The sequence below is a fragment of the Cupressus sempervirens genome, chromosome 2 (genome assembly GCF_028749045.1).
Source record: "Cupressus sempervirens isolate cs-2001-9-10 chromosome 2, ASM2874904v1, whole genome shotgun sequence".
Classification (NCBI taxonomy): domain Eukaryota; kingdom Viridiplantae; phylum Streptophyta; class Pinopsida; order Cupressales; family Cupressaceae; genus Cupressus; species Cupressus sempervirens.
Genome location: NC_143119.1, coordinates 708,522,122 through 708,542,637, shown reverse-complemented (window position 1 = coordinate 708,542,637; position 20,516 = coordinate 708,522,122). Strand labels below are relative to the sequence as shown.

Genomic DNA, 20,516 nt, shown 5'->3' with positions numbered 1-20,516 from the left:
CAGATAATGATTCAAACTCCCACTTAGTAGAATCATGATTATCTTCTTTATTGGAGGTGTCCATGAGTGGTTCTCTTGTGTGGTGTGAATTGGGGAGGGATAAATTTACATTTATTATATCATCTTCCTTCTTGCTATTACCACCTCTTTCTTTCGGTACCCATACTAGAATGGAAGAGGCATAATCACTGTGCTTGGGAAGAGACTTAGGGGTGATTTGTGCCTTGCCTTGTTCATTTTACCCTACCCCTATTTTAGATTTGTTGGATCGAAACTATGCTACAAGAGGTTCGACAATGCCTTTCCCTTTCCCTAAGGGACCATCTCTAGTATATCCCATCTTTTTCATTAAATCTAAACCTTTTCCATGTAGATGAGGGGAGATGTCAATAGTTTGTTTACTAATTTCTTCTACCATGCTTGGGGGTACCCCACTTGCCTTAACAAAATGTGCATGATAAGGTCTACGGGTGGATGATGGTTTGCCATGAGATCTTGGAGAAAGTGGGGGATCAAATAAGGAGACCGAGTACTCACCTACCCCTCTGCATTGTAGTTTACACTTCCTATCAAACTCCTTCATTAACCTATCCATTTCTTCATAATGTGTTTGTTTAGGGTCCTTTGATGATGATGGTGAAGGAAGGGAAGAACTGGAACAACCAAATTTCTCTTTACCCTTAATTGATGTAGATGAGTAGTCATTATTTCTACTGGTAGAATATGAAGTGTCTATTGACGTGGACCGATTGATGTCATCTGTTGGGGTGTTAGTTTCTTCCCTATTATGAGGAACAAGGGAGTTACAATATTGTGCAAAGTTTTCATCCCTAGGTATGGTCACCTCTTGACCCATGTATGGAATTTTAAGACATTGATGGTAAGTGGAGGGAACAACTTGCATGTTGTGAATCTACAACCTTCCTAATAGGATGTTATAAGTTAATTTCAAGTCTAAGACTTGACAAACGGTTTCTTTCACAACTGGTCCTACCCTAATTGGCAGAATAACAACGCCTTTGGAGGATCTCTCCTTGTTATCATAAGCTTTAATAGTGATTTTATTCCTTGGATCAACAACATCCTCTGTATATCATAGCGCTTTTACGAAATTTAGTGTGTAAATGTTGAGACCTGCCCCACCATTAACCAATGATCTCTTAACTTTGTTTCTGTGGATAAAGACTTCAATATACATAGGGGAATTTTGTGGTTGGATGACAGACATGTCATCTTGGGCTAAAAAGGAGACGCGATGAGGAGCCACAAGACTATTGACCATGTTTTGAAACCTACTCACATCCAAGTCATTTGGCACTAAGGCATTGGTGAGGATTTCTTTATGCTCCAATGAGATTTGCAACAACTCAAAAATGGAGATATGAGTAGGAGTCTTAAGTAACTAGTTGAACAAGTTGTATTTAGGCAAGGAGGAACTTGTAGTTGCATGATCAAAATTTGTCATCGGTAAAATGACTTTAGAGGCCTGGCCTCGAGTAACAACATTTGATGATTATTTCTTGTTTTTATCCTTAATTATGATGACATTTACAGTGTCATCAAATCTGAAAATCATGTCAACGATGTTATCGTAGTGATGTGTGTAATTAACCTTATCGTGAAGAGGTGCTTTCTAATTATCTCTAGAGGATTCACCCTTTTCATGACTCATGAAAGGGTTCTTGAAGGTTGTATAGTCTTCATTGTTGCTAAGGTTATTCACTTCAATAGTTCTATCATTGATTAATTTTTGTATGGCCCCCTTAAGGGTGAAACAATTATTTGTTAAGTGCCCCCTATTTCAATGATAGGCACAAATGTGCTTTCCATTCCACCACTTCGGTTTGACTTGGGGTTCATAGGATTTGGCCTCGGGTAGTATAATGAGTTCATCGGCCAAGAGGGTTTCTAAAGTACTCTCATAAGACACCTTGATAGGTGTGTACTCCTTGGGTATATCGGAAGACTAATATCTTCGTGGAGGAGGAGCTTGATTATAAGTAACTTGTTGATTAGATGTCGAGGGAGTTGTTGTGTTACGTCAGTAAAATGGAGGTGCATTATCTTGTTGAAGTATGTTTGGATTGGTGTTGTTGATGATAGGACACAGTTGATTTAGAGGGGGGTTGAGTTTGAGGTTTGACATGGTTGGCTTCAACCACCCCATCATTGGTGGTGTTTTTGTTGTTGTTTCTCCACCACAATTTTTGTTTGTCAGTGGACCAATCAGAGCAATTGTGATTCTGTTTGGAATTGTTGGAGAAACCCTTACTATCTTTAGATAATTTAATAATGTCATTGTTTATCAAGGTTTCTTCTACCTTAGCAGCATTTTCTAAGGTAGTCTTAAAGTCTTTAGGCCTTTGGAGTTGGAGCTAGTAATTCATGGTTTTTAAGAGACTATTTATGAAGATGTTTTTCTTCTCTTTGTCTAGTATGTCTCTCTATGATAGTTGGCAAACATGTGTCTCCACTGTTGTAGGAAGACCTTGAATGATTTGACAGGAAGTTGTTTTGTGTTAGACAAATCGATCATTGTAACTTTCCTTTCAATGTTTAGGAATATTGGGTGATAAAAATGGAAGCCAATTGGTCAAAGGTTTTAATGTTGGAGGGTAGCTTGGAGAACCACTCCATGGCTTGCCCCTCGAGGCTTCTAGGAAACAAATGCATTAGGTAAGTTGTGTCATGGAAAAACTCCATACTTAGCATATAGAATTGTCTAAGGTGATATTGTGGATTTGATGTACCAAAATATTTATCATATTTTGGTAGCTGCATATTTTGAGGGAAAGGTGTGAAGGTAATGCTTTTATCAAATGGAAGAGGGCAAACCTTTTTGAGGTTAAATTCTGTGGGTTGTATTTTCCCTCGCTTCATCCTTTCCATTTCTAATTGTAAGTCTTGTAATTTTTGTGTGACAATATCTAAGGGTGACTTTTCTTTGTCTTGTTTTAGATTGGTCACATCAAAGTTAGATGGCAATTTCACACCTTGTTGTCCTAATGCTAGTATGTAGCATTCTTTGTGTTTCTCAAGCATCTTGTCCATGATATCGACAAGTTTGGGATTTTTCTGAAAGTCTTTAATTTTAGTTTCAATTCTCTTTTCATCCCATATGTTAGATGAACCCATTTTGGCAAAGGGTTCTGAACTTTGGTTGAATAGGGGTGACTCATGAGTAGCTGCATTTGGTAAACAATCTGTTGGGGTAATAGGTTCAATGAGATCTAGAGGTTTTGTGTATTTGATGGTTTTGTTGGCTATTCTAGCACTCACCCATACAAGTGATCATTTTGGCTTCGTGGTTATGCTAGTTTTGCGTGGTGACATGAGAAGTGAATACAATTCCTCTAACTCTTATGCATTTTCAGAACATGAGGGTTTCTGTTGGCCATGAGGAGTAACAAGCTAGGTTGGACAAGGTGTTTGGAAATATTGATAGGATAAGTTCACTTTCACGAAGTCAGGTAGGGAACAAATGTGTGTCTTCGAGCCTTTATGGTTTGATGTGCGAAATGAAGCAATAAGGACTATTGGATTAATAATAATGTTTGTAGCTTTGCTTGTTCAAAAATGGTTTTAGTTAATTTCAAGATCTCTCAATTTGGAAAATATCAATGGGAAAAAGGGTATCTAAATCCATTGTTCATGTGTAAGTGTCGAGTACGTATGTAGCCTCTAATTTATGTTCTTTCTCAAATGCATCCCAGGATTGATTAAATGCGCTATTTTATTGATTATATGTGCTATTTAAATGTTCAAATGCATTATTTTATATGTGTTGTTACGTAGGGAAAATGCATTATTTAAAGCTTCAAATGCACTATTTTGTAGTTATATGTGCTATAACAGAGTTCAAAAGTGTCACAAAATTATCCAATGCATTGTTTGGAGTGGTAGATGTGCTATTTCATAGTCTTTCAAAGTTGTTCTAGTTTTGAAAATGGTTTCTTGTTATCAGTTTATAGTTACGTCTTTTGGAAGGACTATGATTCGAACTAGAGTTTGTTATTAAATTTTTAAAACATATCCAATCACAATAGTAGAAGCCACAATATAATATAAAACTACACACACCTAGAAAATGGAAGAAAAGGGCTTCCTAACAAGGTTGTCTTGAGCTGGTGACTAGTGGATTTAGTTTTTAACCATCAATGTTTGGATTTACCTCTTCTATAACAGAGAGCTTCCCACCAATGCTAAGGAGGTTTGGTACAATCCCTTATAGGAGTACTAGAGAAAGGCCATGTTTCAAATACGGGTGGCTTGCATTTGATTAGGAATGCAAGATTGGGAGACATTCCCTCTCATCAACCCTACTAAGGCAACTTAGGAGGTAGTCTTTCTATGGTTGAGTAATCCTACCTAGTAGAAGGCAGGAAAATGGAAATCATAAATAGGTCCAAGAATTTGATCACTCTAGGAGAGTGAGAGCATATCCCTATTGTTCTGACCTCCCAAACACAACAAAAATTTTTTGTTCAATTTCAAGCCCTTAACTACAATAGACAAAGGGCTCCTAGTTAAACTATGTGTTTGTTCTTTCCCTATTTGATTGTTACTAACCCTCACAGAAGGTTTGGCTTTTTTATCAACTCTCATTAGTTGAGAGCATAGGTCTACTTCCTATTAGATCAGTGAGGTCAAACTTACTACTTAGAATAGGTTATGGATTTTTAAAAAAATGTTGCAATCTAATTCATGAGGGTTCATATCTACTTACCTATTTCAGAGCTAGCAAAGGCTAGGTGCATTTTTTAGGGTCTTCATTCCTATCTCACATTTCTAGTAGCCTAAGAGTTCTCATCAACTTAGATGAGGTCTACAAATAATTAAAAATTAGATATGAACATTAGATGTGAAGGTTAATAGCTTGGATTAGATGTATGACAAAAAATACTCATATGCATCATAGAAAGTGGTATATGCGCTATAAGAATATTCAAATGCACTATAAAACATAGCAAATGTGCTATAGCAATAAGAAAATACGCTAAAAAAAAGATCGAATGTGCTATAATAATGATCAGATGTGCTATAAGAATGAGCAAATGTGCAGTAGAATGATTCAAATGCATTAAAAGACTGGGCAAAAGCATTAAAGCAGTGTGCAAAAGTGTTGCTACATCAGGGGAATGGAAAATCTAATCTTCATGAGCTTGGAAACATTTTTGAAAGTTTTTTGATCTCATTACAAAGCTTCTTGCACACTATAAAACTTGCAGAGGGTCGGATCTGCACCAAAAACTAGAGAAAAAAGTAGATCTAAAAGAAAAATAATAACAGATCTAAAAGAAAAATAATAGATTAGCAAGAAAACTTGAAGAACAAAGAGGCTTTAATATGAAGCCCCACAGTGGGCACCATTTTGTACAATGTATATTCGCATATTCATGAAACTTTAATGCAGAGGGCAGATAAAATGACAACAAACTAGCCTAAACCCAAGAAATCATTGTCAAAATGTAAACTCTACGAATGTCCCATGTTTCCCTAACTACAATCGCTAAGAATGCTCTCAGACCAGCATCTCAGTGATAGTTCTAGAATGAGAGTATGCTTAAATGTAGATCTACCAATATGTATACAAGATCTAAGATGAAAATGCAAATTATATGCGAGTAACAACTCTTAGAATACTATCAAAATGGACATGCAATGAGCTAAACATGTGTTAAAATGATACTAAATAACATGAAAACAAAGCTGAAATGCTATCAAGATGACATAAACTTGCTAGAATAATAATGCTAATATACTCAATATTACAACTCTGAATATGCCTATAATGCAGATGCCTAAAACTTGGGTCCCTTTTCTCTTGAAATATCCTTCTGTTTATAGGATTTTAGAAGGAGTTAGGGTAAGAATTTGGCTTTTACCTTTGACTAGTGAACAAATGTGAAATTGAAAATATCTCATAAGAGATAAGAGAAAGAGTCCAAAAGTCTTGATTTTGAGGATAAATGAGGATTTTTTCAATTCTTTTAGATGTAAAAGGAGGATTTTCATTTTGTGAGGATAAATGGATTTATTGATTTAATAAAAGTTCCATTTATTTTCAAAAGTTTTTCTTTTTCCTTCTCCCTTTTGAATTCCATTTTATGATTTTGAATTTCTTTTCTCCTCTTTTTGAAGTTAGTTTAGGTCTTATTAGTTTGATAGATGATTTAATTGATTAATGACCTGATGTAATCCTTAATTTGAAAGTTTTTTATCTTCCTCTCAATTTGCATTGTTAGATTAAGATTTGTGGTGTTTTAAGTCTTTGTCAATTTTTGGGTGTCTATAGTATGCACTCGGTAAAGAGATTTACAAAAGATTGTTAAGTCTAGCTTGTGAAAGGATTTAACTAATCCACCTACTAGGATGAAATAGTGGTTGATCTCTAATCTGCAACTCAGTTTACTGAATGAGATTCCTTTGAGTGTAATGAACACCTTGTAGTGATAGATAACTCTTTGTTGCTCCTTATAGTGCTATGGCCTTTGTATTTCACACTTCTACTTTTCTATGCTTGTTACATACTTACATTCATTCCATAATTTGGATGTGATATAATACATTGCATATATACCAATCCAATTTACAGATAAAAAAAGTTAACTATAGTACAAGTTTACACAAAATACACAAAGTCAGCCCAGCTGCAGTAACTCAGGTTCTAAAGACTAGCTTGGTAAGGTTCTGATACTTGACATCCAATGTTAATGCTGAACATTGTCATGCATTTGGTAGACATAGAAGCTCGGTCCATACTGATCACTTCCAAGTAGTCTAAACTCAGTCTGCACTAGTGACTTGGTGAATACTATGAAACTCAACATATAAACTGAATCACTTGATTCATATTGCATAACTCAGTCAATGCTATCACAATGAGCTCAATATATATTGAATCACTTGGTTAACATTCAGTGGCTTAATCAACACCAGATTCACATCATTGTAATTGCGAACTCGGTAAGCATTGCACAACTCGGTTTGCACTAAGGAACTCGGTAAACCTTATGAAGCTCAGTTTACACTGTTGATCACCATTATGGTAGAAACTATTGGGCACAAATTGAATACTATTCCTTGAACTCGATAGCACTGTAGAACCTAGTAAAGCCTAAAATACTTGGTTAACACATTTAACAGAATAAGCTCGGTAGATACTATCTATCTGAATAAGTGTGTGTCACTAATAACAAACTTGACTGCAATGTCAACATGAGGATGTATTACTTGAGGGTAGTCCTATACCTTCTTTTAATATTTTCCCCTTAATGGACCTTGCATCAACGCATGATTATTCCTCTATGGTGTGCTTTATTTATAGTTATATTCCTTTCATTGATATTGCCACTATTTGGGATGAACCTCTTTATGCTAATATCAACTACTCTCTTCCTCATGATAGAACCTTACTTACAAACAATGATATCATTGAAGACACCTCTTCTATCTCAATTTTACATGACATAGTTGATATTTCTCCTTCTCCTAAAATGTACCTTCCTTTTAGGGATAATTTAGTGCAAGAGGATAACATTATAAATACTTTCATCAATGTGACCTTGCCTTCATTTGATGCTCCTAGAAAATATGATTCATTAATGGACATCCATAATCCCTATTCTAAGGATTCCTTGGATTTTTTTTATAATAGTAATCTCCTCAATGCTCTCTCTTTTAGTAATCAATCTATGGAGAAGCAAGATCTTAATCAAGTTAATGTTTCTCATCCCATTCTCATTGTCAAGGGTTACCCTTCATCTAGATAAACCTCTCATTACCCTTAAGGGTTGTCCTTCCATAACTCTTAAAGGGGAGCATAGCAATTCTAAGGATTATTATATGGTGTTTCACACCTATCATACAATGATTAATCCTTAGCCTACAACTTCTCTTCCACCTTCCCAATCTATTCTTTCACCCCCACCTTGTCTTTATCAAGATATTGGATTAGACTATGATTTGGTATCGCAGTTACGTAATACCCTTGCCAAGATTTCTCTTTGGGAACTTTTTTCAAACATCTCCTACATATCATGAAGCCTTAAAAAAAGTTTTATCCACTCTTCCTACTCCATCTCCTTATCAAGATAACATCAATTCCTTTTACAATGCATGAATGTTACATCGATCCCACCTCAAATTGTGTTTACTCATGATGACTTACCTCCTAAAGAGATTCAAGATCGCTATGAAACTCTTATGGTAGTTGTTCTAGTAAATGGTAATCTTATTCTCAAACTCTAGTTGATAATGGATCTATGCATAACATTTGTAGCATGGATATGCTCAAACAAATTAATGTTGATCTTTCACATATCAAACCTGATAGTAATTTTGTTCATGGATTTGATAATGTTTCTAAAAAAACTTTAGGCACCATCACTTTACCTATCAAAGCAGGTCTAATTGTCCTTGATACTCATATTCATGTCATGCCTGGACCTCTCAATTACAATCTTCTTTTGGGTAGACCTTGGTTACATGCTATGCACATTTTTCCTTCAACTCTTCATAAAAAAATTAAGTTTATCTATAATAATGTCATGTACACTCTTCATGCGAAAATTAAACCAAATAATTTTCTAAATTTTGAGGAACAATAAAATTAGGAATCTAATGATGATCCTCCTTCTACAAGTACCCTTCTAGGTGATGATTGGGGGTCCTTAGATTTCACACTAACCTTTATTGGGGAAAATAGAGTTAAGGACCTTCCATTAATGTGAAATTGCACAACTCCTCTCTTCACCAACCTTATTTCTACTTCCACTCATGATGAATCTAGTGATAAAAATCATATGTTCATAGGAAAGGGGGGCATATGAACTCTTTTAACACCATTGTCGATCATAATTCAACATGTGTGCAAAAAAGTGTTGATTCTAATTCTTTTTCTACATCCTCTCCTCACATATCTTCAACTAATTAAGAACTTATCTTGCATAAACTTCTTTGTGCTAAGGTGATTACAAGGCTTAAACTTAGAAAGAAACATAGTCAAAAGCTACTGAATCTCCAATTTTGTATGTATCACCATCATCATGATCAATCTACTAATGATTGTCAAGATTTATATTACAAGATACAATAGCTCACTAATAATTAGGTTATTCACATATCTCCTTATAATGAGCTCTCGTTTACTTCTAATTTCTTAAAATAATATTTAAGCCCATATTATGTTCCATCATGCCATGTAACATCATTGACCTTCTTTATGGGGGCTCATTGTCATAAATGATTTTCTTTGTGATTAGAAGAATAGATTTGTCTCCTGTTCTCTCATTCCTATACTTGGTGGGCAAGGGAATCATGTCCTTCTTTTTCACTTTTTCACCAAGCCACTATTTCCTTTGGTTGTGTTATTTATTTATCATGTCACATCTAATCTTACATTATTTACAATTGGATTTTCATGGTAGCTAGATCACTAACCCTTTTTCAAGGTAGCTAGATCACTAACCCTTTTTCAAGGTTTTCCTTTTTCACTTCTTGCATGGTGTCTCTAGATTCTATCCTTCCATGACCTCATAGGATTTGTGACCTCTTTGGTTTGGAATGAGTGTTGCCTATGGATACTATCTTGATGTTGAACTTTCTCTATCCTTCTTTGTCACTTCCTTAAGATGACAAAATAAGAAATTATTTTTCTATCTTAAGGGGGGAATACATGGTCCCCTTATCCTTCTCATATATATTTTTTATTTTCAAAATGCATCATACAGAGTACACTAGCATGACACAACATGCTACTGCTAGGGCCAACTACTCTCTCTTTTTACATGTGTTGGATTGGTTGACTAAAATGCCACACACACTTTATATACCATTTGACCTATCCTAGCACACACACAAACCGTTCTTGTGATATAGGAGTACTACATCATAAGAGTTTAAAGGAAATTTGTGGGATTGACTATCAAGAACACAAACCCACTATACCATTCAATCCTCCCCCTTTATTTTCTTTGTGGGATTGACTATCGAGCACACAAACTCATTATACCATTTGATCCAGCCCATTTTCATTGGATTGACTATTGCACACACAAATCCACTAGACCATTCAATCATATCCCCTTTTGTGTGATTCGCAATAAGGAACATAGACCTTATTGGGAAAGTTAATCACAACCTCTTTTCTCTCTCTCTTTCTTTAACATCTCTCTTATTATAATTTTGGGATATGATGAAGACTCAAGTTCCTTAGGGGAAAATATAGATTCTAAGTATGGCTTAGAGTACTTTAGCTATTATGGGTTAGTATTATTTTCGATTTATCTTCAAATCTATGCATTGTTCCTAGTTTGATGATTTCTTTATCTCCTAAGTCATGATAAGATCATCTTTTGCTTTTGATCTACTTCATAGTGAGTTTGAGGTAACTCATAGTATCACTAAAGTTGGGGCTAAATGTATTGTCTCAAAATGGATGCACTTTCCTTTTAAGAACTTTTAACACCCCTTCCATAATGCCTTTCTTTGGACTATGGATTTACCTGTGCTCGATCTAGGTTTTCTCCTATTCTTTATGGTATTTGCCCGAGCTTCTTGTGGCTCCCCTAACTAGAACTTTGGAACTAGGTTGACCTAGGTTGACCCAATCCTCCTAGGTTGACCTAGTCCCTAGTATTTTGGGGCTTAGGGCTCGAAAGGTCTCGAGGGTTTAATTAGTTTTACTCCACTCTCCAATAGGCTTGTATTGTTTTCTTGCCTGAAAACTCATATATAAGGAGGCTCAGAGGCTTAATTTTCATATCCGATTCTTAGGACATCTCATTGTCACAAGAATTCCACAAGGAAAGGAGTTAAAGCATTCAAGTATTCAAGAAAGCAAGTTTCTTCAAGAATTCGAGAATCTTTTGTTAACATTTCCTCTTCAAGATCTAGCATATTGTTTGCCATCAAGGGAGGAGATCTACATTGAGGCTTTCACTATCTTCTTCATTGATGCAAATTTAAATCCATGGATCCATGATGTGGTTATGGTAGATCCATTGCAATTGTGGAGATATCTTACATCTTTCATACTAAATTCAAGATCTATAATATACATCATGATAAATCCTTGTTGACAAAGGTTTCTATAAGCAAGGTGGATATTTAAATTTATCTTGTTTCCTTTACATTTACAACTATCATTTTAGATTAATTCCCTAACCTAAGGCTTAACTGAGACAAGCCCTCCCCCAACAAAACCCCCAAAAATCTTCTTTCATGTGTTGATTTATAGGATAGTAGTTGGAGCATATAGATCTATAACCTACTCTTTGGGAGCTTTCTCGAGAAGTTGGTTGCAAGTCACTGGACTATGTCAACCTAGTTGTAGAGCACTCTTCCAAGTTGACCTAGACCTTTCGTATCCTTTTTCAAGAAGATTAAAGTGTTTTATTCCTTTTGTCATTTAATTACAAGATTTATAGATGAATACTCAAAAAAGGGTTTAGATTCGTGATTTTTGGAGCTAAAATACATCTTTCTCTATGCATTTGAAGGTGAGTCTTTTATATTTGATTTTCCTTCATACCTTTACTCTAGATATATATCTTAATTGGGATAACTGTATACACATAATATCTAAATTTACATTATTTAAGCAATTAGTTTAATTTCACATTCACATTATCCTATTAAGGGCCAAAGAATACATTTCCTTATATTGCATTCCCTTTCATAATTAAAATTTAGTATTAGCACCCTTATTCCTTTTGGTTCTAACTAATATATTTTGGATCATAAGTGGAATCGTATTTGGAAATTTCCCTCTTTCCATTATATATATATTTGAATGGCTTAGTGGCCTGAAAAAGGAGACCTACAATCCTATTAAAGTGCCTCTCTTTTCCCCTAAACACTAGCAGTGAACAAGCTAGTAGGTTTGTAATTTTAATGCACTACTAAAAATATTCTCAAGGTCCTACCAAAAAACACCTAGCTATAAATCAAATCAAACTAACTCTACATAACAAGAAAAGATCAAATTCAATTCAAAATTAGGTAGTTGCTCGAGTTAGAAGCCAAACTATGATAACATTGTAGTGTAAATGTTATTGCTTGGTATTAAGTTTTGAGAAAAACCTTCACCAACATATAAATAAGACCTTATATGGCCTTATATACCTCCATATGCCATGTTCCAACTATTGGAACTGACCCATAACCACCTTTGGACAATTTTCAAAAAAATGCTCAAATGTTGTTAATGACAACTTTACAACTTTCAAGTAGTTTGACTCCTATTAACTTACCATTCTTGAATTGATGTACAATGAATTCCTTGGATACATCAAACATATCTACACCATTTCCAATCAATTACACACTTTTTAGGGTCATTTGGCATAGTAGGTCCTAATTGGCCAAACTTGGCACTTTCTTGTCAACTTGATAATTTATTGACATCTATTGGCAACTTTTGCCTAAACACACCCCAAGAATCACGTACTTACCCAATCACACCCTTGGATCCTCCTTGGAGTCCTTATTTCACCCTTGACTCGGGTAGAGTCTAAACAAGCCAAAATGCATTAGGGTTTTTAGCTCGAACCTCACTTGCTTTTGCACTAGAAATGAATTACTTAAATCGATGGATAAATGAGAGAATGTGCACAAAAAGTTACGCCAACTTAGAGTTTTGAACAAGATTTAAGGATAAGTAGGACCTTGATTTAAATTATGTATGGAATTAGGTGCAACATGATGACCTAACATGATAAACACATTAAAGTGAGCTAAAATTGGCCCCAAAGTGAATACAAAGCAAGTGCTTACTTATTAGGACTATACTAAATTTTAAGCCAAACTTGACTACAAGATTCATGGGACCAAAAAATTTAAGATATTACTAAATGATCTCTAGCATCTCCATTTTTTTTAGGAAGTCCCTATTAATGGGACCCATCCCTCATTAATCATGTAGCACTTTTTTTGCTTTGTGAGAGACTTTGCTCCTTCAAAATAGATCCTAAGGCCTCTCTGAAACCATAGCCTAAAAGTTCATGTTATTCACCTCCCAAAATTTAGTTGCAACATAACACTCATCTATTGTTTTAAAATTCTTATCAACAAGTTTTTATATTTATGCTATATAATCATAAATTTAGCATTCCTTATTGCTAAAAAAGTAATCACAAGACTATCGTCTACTTAAAATTCCTTATCTTAAAGCCTAAGTTTGCATGTTATTAAAAAAAATGTAAGGGGCACCATACACACGTAAGCTCTTAAAAATGTTTATTAACCAACACTAAAATATTTTAGCAAGGTTCCCCATGAAATCCATCCCCAACATAAACAAAATAAGTTATGAAACAATATCTAAAATGTAGTTTTTTTTTAATATATAAAAACCACATCTAATATTAATTATGAAAACTATCCCCAAAATAATATTAATCGCAACATATCAAGTAATTAAACTCTTCGATGAGAACATGGGACCCAACCATTTGAATAGCAGTGAAATGAGCTATAAAAAGTATTTGAATATTTTGACTGACAAACAGTCTTTTGTATCATTTTAATTTTTTCTTTGATTTTAAGGTTATAAGAATTTGGGTTATTCCCATGTAGGTATAATGTTAAACTCTCGTTAGTTGGTTTGCTTGACCAATTGTTGGAATTATTAGGTCAAGGTTGTTATCTAAGGGGTTTAGGGAGGAGAGGGGGCTCAACTTGTCTTCAACAATAATGTGAGCTAAACTCCTAATGAGAATCAAGCCACTATAACACCCCTACCAATTCCTCCTTGCTTGAAAAAGTTAACTTTATAGAACAAATAATTGCTACTATGTGTGGAACCAAGGTTCTCCCACCCACCACTAGTGGCTAGAAGTGTCCTCAAAACTACTTGTTGAAGATATGCTTGGATTAGCACTAGAAGGGAAGTGTTAGCTTTATTTCCCTACAAAATAATTAAGTGCTCATTGGGCACTATTGTTCTAACAAATATGTGGGACTACATTAGTGGCAATTTTAGGATGGTTTATTTGTCAATTTTAGGATGGTCTGTTTGTTAGTACTAGCAATAAAGTTCAATCTCTTGGTGTTATTTTGGTACCATTCACACAACCCAAAAATTCTTGTTGTTATCTCAAGCACATAACTTAGGAGGTTATTCTATATATCCATTAGCTACTCTAATCATTCATCACTTTCATTGACTAGTACTAGGATGTGATTCAGATCTCTTTAAAGGTAGAGTCTCAACACGAACAATGCATCATTGTTCCCACCCACCCAACTATCTCCACTAATTCCCCTCTTCCCATTGGAAAAATACATAATAACAAGTATAAAAAATATATTTAACATTACATAAAGTCATTTGACTAGAATTTAGAAACTTCATATGATTAACAAGTGGTAGAAAAAAGCCTAAGTTAGTGGGACATTTCCTAACCCCACCTTGATTGCGACCCTTAAATTTTTGAACTAAAAAGTAGGGGTTTCTATTTTTTAAGGAAAATATTCTAATTAATTTAGTAGCTTTTTTTTTTTTGGCTTCATGGGCCCCACCTTTTTCCTCCAAAATATATCTTAAAGTCTCCTAATTGGACCACAAACTAAAAATTTATATCATTGGCTTCATACATGTGTGTCTCAACATACCATTTATTTATCATTAAAAAAAATCAATTATTTTTTAGATTTTTGCTCTATAATTATAGGTCTAGCATTTCTTATAATTAAAAAATAAGACCATACGACCATATGCTATGATGAATTTTAGAACTCAAAGCTTAAGCTTGCTCATTATTTGAAAGATCTATGCAACACCATGTTTATAAGAGCTCCTAAAACTATTTAGTAATAAAGTAAAATATTTTAGGAAGGTTCTTTCTTAAAACCATCCCCACCATAAAAGAAAGCTCATGGATTTTTAGTCTAGGGGAGATGAGCCAATAGTGGAGTGTGGTCCAATAGTGGGGCAAAATTACTTCAATAGTGGAGCACAAGAGGTGTCATGTTGAAACTTATCTCTCAAAAAGATTCAAGTACATTTGAAAAAACAACCACTTATGTGATTGCTAGGATTAATGAGACATAAATAACAATTACATACATATATAACCAATATCAGAAAGTAATAAATTGCACAGACGAGAACACAAAACACAAAGATTTAACGTGGTTCACCCAATCCCTGGGCTACGCCCACCAACAATGAGTTTAATATTCTTATTATCTAGTGATTACAACCTAATTACAATCCGTAATCCCTTACAATTCAATATTGCTACAAGAAGGTACAATTTCATCATACCTTATGAATCCCTAACCCTAAGTCATTTTATACAAGTTTTTTGCTTCTTACAAAATTAGGGCTAGAATACGTCATCCAATAGAAAAATAGCCTTTTACAATAATAAAGTCGCTCAAGTGCACCTATGGCTTTGCTCTAAGACCTCGTCTTGGGGGCGCTATCCCCAAACCCCCATAGAAAAAATTTGGGAGAAAACCACATCAAATAAAGTGGGGAAAAATTAACCTCAATTAGGCTCCACATCTCAATAGTGATGCCACATCAAGACACCAATAAACATGACATAGTGCACAATCATGAGGTTTACCACTTTTTTCGGACCATTTTTGACAACTTGGCTTAAATGACTTGTAATGTGGCATCATATTTGACCATGTGGTCTTGAAACCAAAGTTTTTAAGTGGGGCAACTAACAAGTAAACAACCACACAAAATTTAAAATATTTTGAAATATCTAAGACATATTTCAGGGGCACAAAGTTAGGATGCTCCACCTTAAGACTCTCCCCATATATCAACTCCTTTTTATCAACTTGATGATAGATTAGAAAGAGTGATACAATGCACTAATAAAAACTTTAAATAAAATGTAACAATAAACATTTGCAATAATTTCTATAGATTATCAAAATATGATACAATTAATTTTAATTTTAATTTTTTTCCAAAACCATCTCCAACTTACTATTCTATAAACCCAATGCCTAACAATATCGCTCCAAAAGAATATTAATCACTAAACATATCAAATCATTAAAAGAAAATGACAATATATAAAATCATTCAAATATTCCATAATCACAACATATCAAATCATTAAAAGATTGACAGCATATCAAGTCATTCAAATCTAACATAATCACAACATATCAAATTGTTCAATTCTTGCATAAAAACATGGTCAACAACCATGAAATGAGCTGCAAAAAAGCATCTATATACTTTCCCTAACAAAATGAAAAAACAATATCCCCAACTCAAGATTATTATTTAGGCATTAGTCCGGAAAAAATCTAATCCAAACACAAATTACGACATCCCTCCCAATTCAAATATTTTTCAAATAATTGACCTCCATTTAAGTAACCAAAAAAAATAGTACTGAATACCCAAGAATTCCTCTCAAACAAAACTGAAATCCAAGACCAGGAGATCCGCCCAGACCCAAACAAGTAAAATATAGCAGTAAAATAATTCCAAATTCAGCTGAATACATCACTTTGGATCATAGCTGGAGGGAATTGTTGGATCACAGGTCAGGCGATCGAACCCAGCCCGCATCGACTAAACCAAGATCATGAGTGTTTGTTTTTAATCTCAGGGAGGTTGCTCTGGATCGGGGTCTGAAGACGCAGTAGAATTCTGGGTATGGTGAGGAAATGAAGTTGTTTTGGCGGCGTCCGGAAGAAAGGGGCGCCTGTACTGCGTCAAAACAGGTATGGTGAGGAAATGAAGTTGTTTTGAAGGAAAACAGATTGAAGATGGGAGACCAGGTAGCGAGATTGGTGCGGGATTTGGTGTTGCGCATGGTGCCGAGAGATAATGTGGGGGAGGAGGGAGTGGAGAAGACTTACCAGTATGCAATGCGAATAGTGGGTAGCAGAATAACGCCTTCGCTGGCCACAGACGAGGCGGCCATGGCGGAATCCATCAAGCGGCAGCTCGTACACCAAGGTAGATCTTCTGATGCCCTTACTTTTGCTGATTTATACCGCCGGTTTTCTGCTCAGTCCGGCGTTGAGAACAAATGGGCTGTGCTGTACTTGTTGAGAGCCATTTCGGAGGACCAGAGGAAGGAGAGGGGGGGTCTTTTTACCTCGACTATCTCTGTCCCTGCCTCTGCAGGCGGCCTTCATGCTCTTCCCGATAACTTCAGGGGTTTACAGCTTGATAATGACAGTAACAATCGTAAGAAAACCCTAGATCAGTATAAAACCCTAGAAAATCATCATCCAGGTGGGCTGCTTTTGCTTTCTAAAGACCCCGAAAATGCAAGGGCCTTGGCGTTTCGGGAGTATGTGGAAGTTTGCCGTGAAGAGTGTGAAGTGACCGAGGGTGCCCTGGTTAAGGATGTTCTATATGCTTGCCAAGGTATTGACGGCCGCTATGTTAAATTTGATAAGGATTTAGATGGTTTTGCAGTGCTGGAATCTTGCAGGGTGCCCAGGGGCACACGTATTCTGGTTAGGAGGCTTTGCGAGTTGGGATGGCTTTATAAGAAGGTTAAGGGTTATATTTCAGAGAGTGTTGAGTGTGGGCCTATCGAGGCAATTGGAACCGTGGGGCAGGCCTTCTGCGCTGCGTTGCAGGAGGAGCTGTCGGATTACTATAAACTGCTTGCGGTCTTGGAAGGGCAAGTGCATAATCCTATACCAGTATTGGTGGAAGGGAAGAGTGTGGGGAATTATTTGTCTTTGCGGAGGTTGATGGTGTGGCTTGCCGAGCCCACTGTGAGAATGAGATTGATGGCTGTTTTGGTTGATGATTGTAAGAGTTTGAGGGGAGGAGCCATGGCTGGTGCAATCCACATGCATGCCCAGCACGGTGATCCTCTGGTTAGGGATTTCATGAAGAGGTTGCTGAGAAGGGTTTGTTCACCTCTGTATGAAATGGTGAGGAGTTGGGTTTTGGAAGGGGAGTTGAATGATATATTTTCTGAGTTTTTTGTCATTGGACAAGCAGCAAATCTCAAAACTGAAGCCTTATGGCGGGATGGGTACCATCTTCACAGTGCCATGCTGCCGTTGTTTATTCCAGAGCCTCTTGCAAAGAGGATCTTGAGGACAGGGAAATCTATCAATTTTCTACGAGTGTGCTGTGAGGATCAGGGCTGGGCGGATGCAGCTGCAGAAGCTGCTGCTGCTGCAGGGACTTCGACCAGAAGGGGTGGCCTTGGTTATGGGGAGACCGAGGCATTGGAGACATTGGTTGTGGAAGCGGCTAAAAGGATAGATAAGCATTTGATAGAGATAATGTATGGTCGCTACAAATTTAGGGAGCATTGTCTTGCAATTAAAAGATATTTGCTTCTAGGCCAAGGTGACTTCATTCAGTATCTCATGGATATTGTGGGTCCTGATCTATCACAACCTGCTAATACTATAAGTTCCTTTAAGCTTGCAGGGCTCCTTGAAAGTGCAATTCGTGCCTCCAATGCCCAATATGATGATACAGATATATTGGACAGGTTGAGAGTAAAGATGATGCCTCACAATAGTGGTGATAGGGGCTGGGATGTATTCTCCTTGGAGTATAATGTAAGAGATCCGCTGAACACTATCTTTACAGAAGCTGTCATGACTAGATATCTCAAAATTTTCAACTTCCTTTGGAAACTTAAACGTGTGGAACACGCTCTTAGTGCAACTTGGCAGACTATGAAACCAAACTGCACTATTGCTAGGCTATTTGCCACTAAGGATGGTGGAGGGAAGTTGCAACTTGTAGCAGTCTTAAGGCGGTGTCAAACATTAAGAAATGAGATGAATCATTTTGTTACAAATCTCCAGTACTATATAATGTTTGAAGTTCTTGAGTACTCATGGGTGGACTTTCTGGATGAAATGGAACAAGCACGAGATCTTGATGAACTTATAGCTGCTCATGAAAAATACCTTGATTCTATTCTTGAGAAGTCTCTTCTCGGGGAGCGCTCTCATCAACTCTGTAAAACATTGTTTGCATTGTTTGACCTAATTTTACGTTTTAGAAGTCATGCTGATAGATTGTATGAAGGCGCTCGTGAAATGCAGGCTAGGTAAAATTGCTACTATTTTGCTTCTAGTTTATTTATTTTTTCTCTGTGACAATTGCAAATGGATTATATAACAGTCCGTATGTATTTTTTATTCTTACCATCCTTTATTCTTCAACAATTGAGGTTTTGTATTTAACTTATTTCTTGTAGAGGTGAAATGTTATCAAGAAACAAGCAAAAGAGAGAACCTCAGAGGCTGGGATCATGGGTTGGGGGAGGAAGGAAATCTTCCTTACAACTCACAGGAGAATTTCTGCGTACCATGGGAGAAGAGATGGATGCTATTGCTGTTGAGCATTTGTCTCTATTGGAGGGATTCATTGCACAACTTCCTCTCCAGCAGCATGTTGATTTGAAATTTCTGTCCTTTCGTCTTGATTTCACTGAATTTTACAGCCAACAGAATCTGAATACAATCACTTCACCAATTAGATCAAGGAGAACTTCTCTGAGAGCGGGAAAGCAGTCACAGAATGATTGAAACATTGACATTGCTTTGAAGTCTTCATCCCATTTTGAGTGATCTTCAGTAGCCTAATCAGTTCCTGAAGTTACTACCGGCTTCAATATTATAATTTGTTGAGGCTCTGGTAAGTGGTTTTCAATGAGGACTTCTGTATGTTAGAAAAAATTGCTTTCCAAAATTTGATATTATATTTAACAGATTTTTTAAAATTTCTATGCAGGTTATTTTTTCAGCCTTTAACCCCATATCATTGAGTGGAATATTCTAGTGTGTGGCATTGATCCAAGGTATTTCAGTATTGTTTGGTTGACAATATTGCATGTATTGCTTAATAGTTCTCTAACACAAGATTGACAATTCAAAATATACAAAATTGCTTCGTTGACTTTGAGTTGCTAGGAAGCATTCTTTCCATTATGTGCAGCATTGAAAGTTGGCTGCCTTGTACTATACGTGCTTTGTTCTTGATTTTGTTGTAATTTTTGTTAAATTTTCTGATTTACCGTGAAATTGTCATAGCTGCTGTTCAATACAAGAAAGATCACTGAGTGCCATGGTGACTTTTCTTGCTTAGAAGTCAGTAGTTTTGTATCCAAAAGGAATTTACATAAATGGAGAATTGCTTGTAAGATTCAGAGTCTAACATATTTGCATATCTTGCTTCACACGGCTACCACTTTTCCAATTCAAATGGTAACAGGTCAATGATTTTTTAGGAAGAGCCCCATGCACTTATGTCCTATACAAACTTTCAGATCAATTGCAAATTTCAAGGTTGCAATTAGAAGCATTTTTATTGGATGTTATATGGGTTGTCTTTCTGGCAGTTCAAACCTGAAATCAATGAATCAGCTCTTGAGGAATATTGTTTGTAGAACCAAAAGCAAGAGGAAGAATACAGGGCTTAGCCTAGAAGTTATTAACTCCAGTGAATTATGGACTGCACTTAATATTGTTTAATAGTTTAAAATTTTAAATTCAAGCTATTACATTCTTGGGTCAATATTACCTCTGAAGAAGCG

At 35.9% G+C, this 20,516-nt stretch overlaps 1 protein-coding gene across 1 annotated transcript; it reads left to right on the top strand.

Annotated features, from left to right (window-relative positions):
• Positions 1 to 16,245: 16,245 nt before the first annotated feature.
• On the top strand, positions 16,246 to 20,137 carry SPC98 (spindle pole body component 98). The gene is made up of 3 exons (XM_089815110.1): positions 16,246 to 19,028; positions 19,179 to 19,618; positions 19,715 to 20,137. The coding sequence occupies exons 1-2, from the start codon at positions 16,753 to 16,755 to the stop codon at positions 19,507 to 19,509; spliced, it is 2,607 nt and encodes an 868-aa protein (XP_089671236.1). The 5' UTR covers positions 16,246 to 16,752; the 3' UTR covers positions 19,510 to 19,618; positions 19,715 to 20,137.
• The last annotated feature ends 379 nt before the right edge of the window (positions 20,138 to 20,516 follow it).

What these genes read in the sequence shown, in the direction of transcription:
- SPC98 (XM_089815110.1), top strand. Translation starts at nt 16,753, where the DNA reads ATGGGAGACCAGGTAGCGAGATTGGTGCGGGATTTGGTGTTGCGCATG. An exon ending in GCTCGTGAAATGCAGGCTAG is followed by an intron (nt 19,029 to 19,178) that starts GTAAAATTGCTA and finishes TATTTCTTGTAG; the next exon opens with AGGTGAAATGTTATCAAGAA.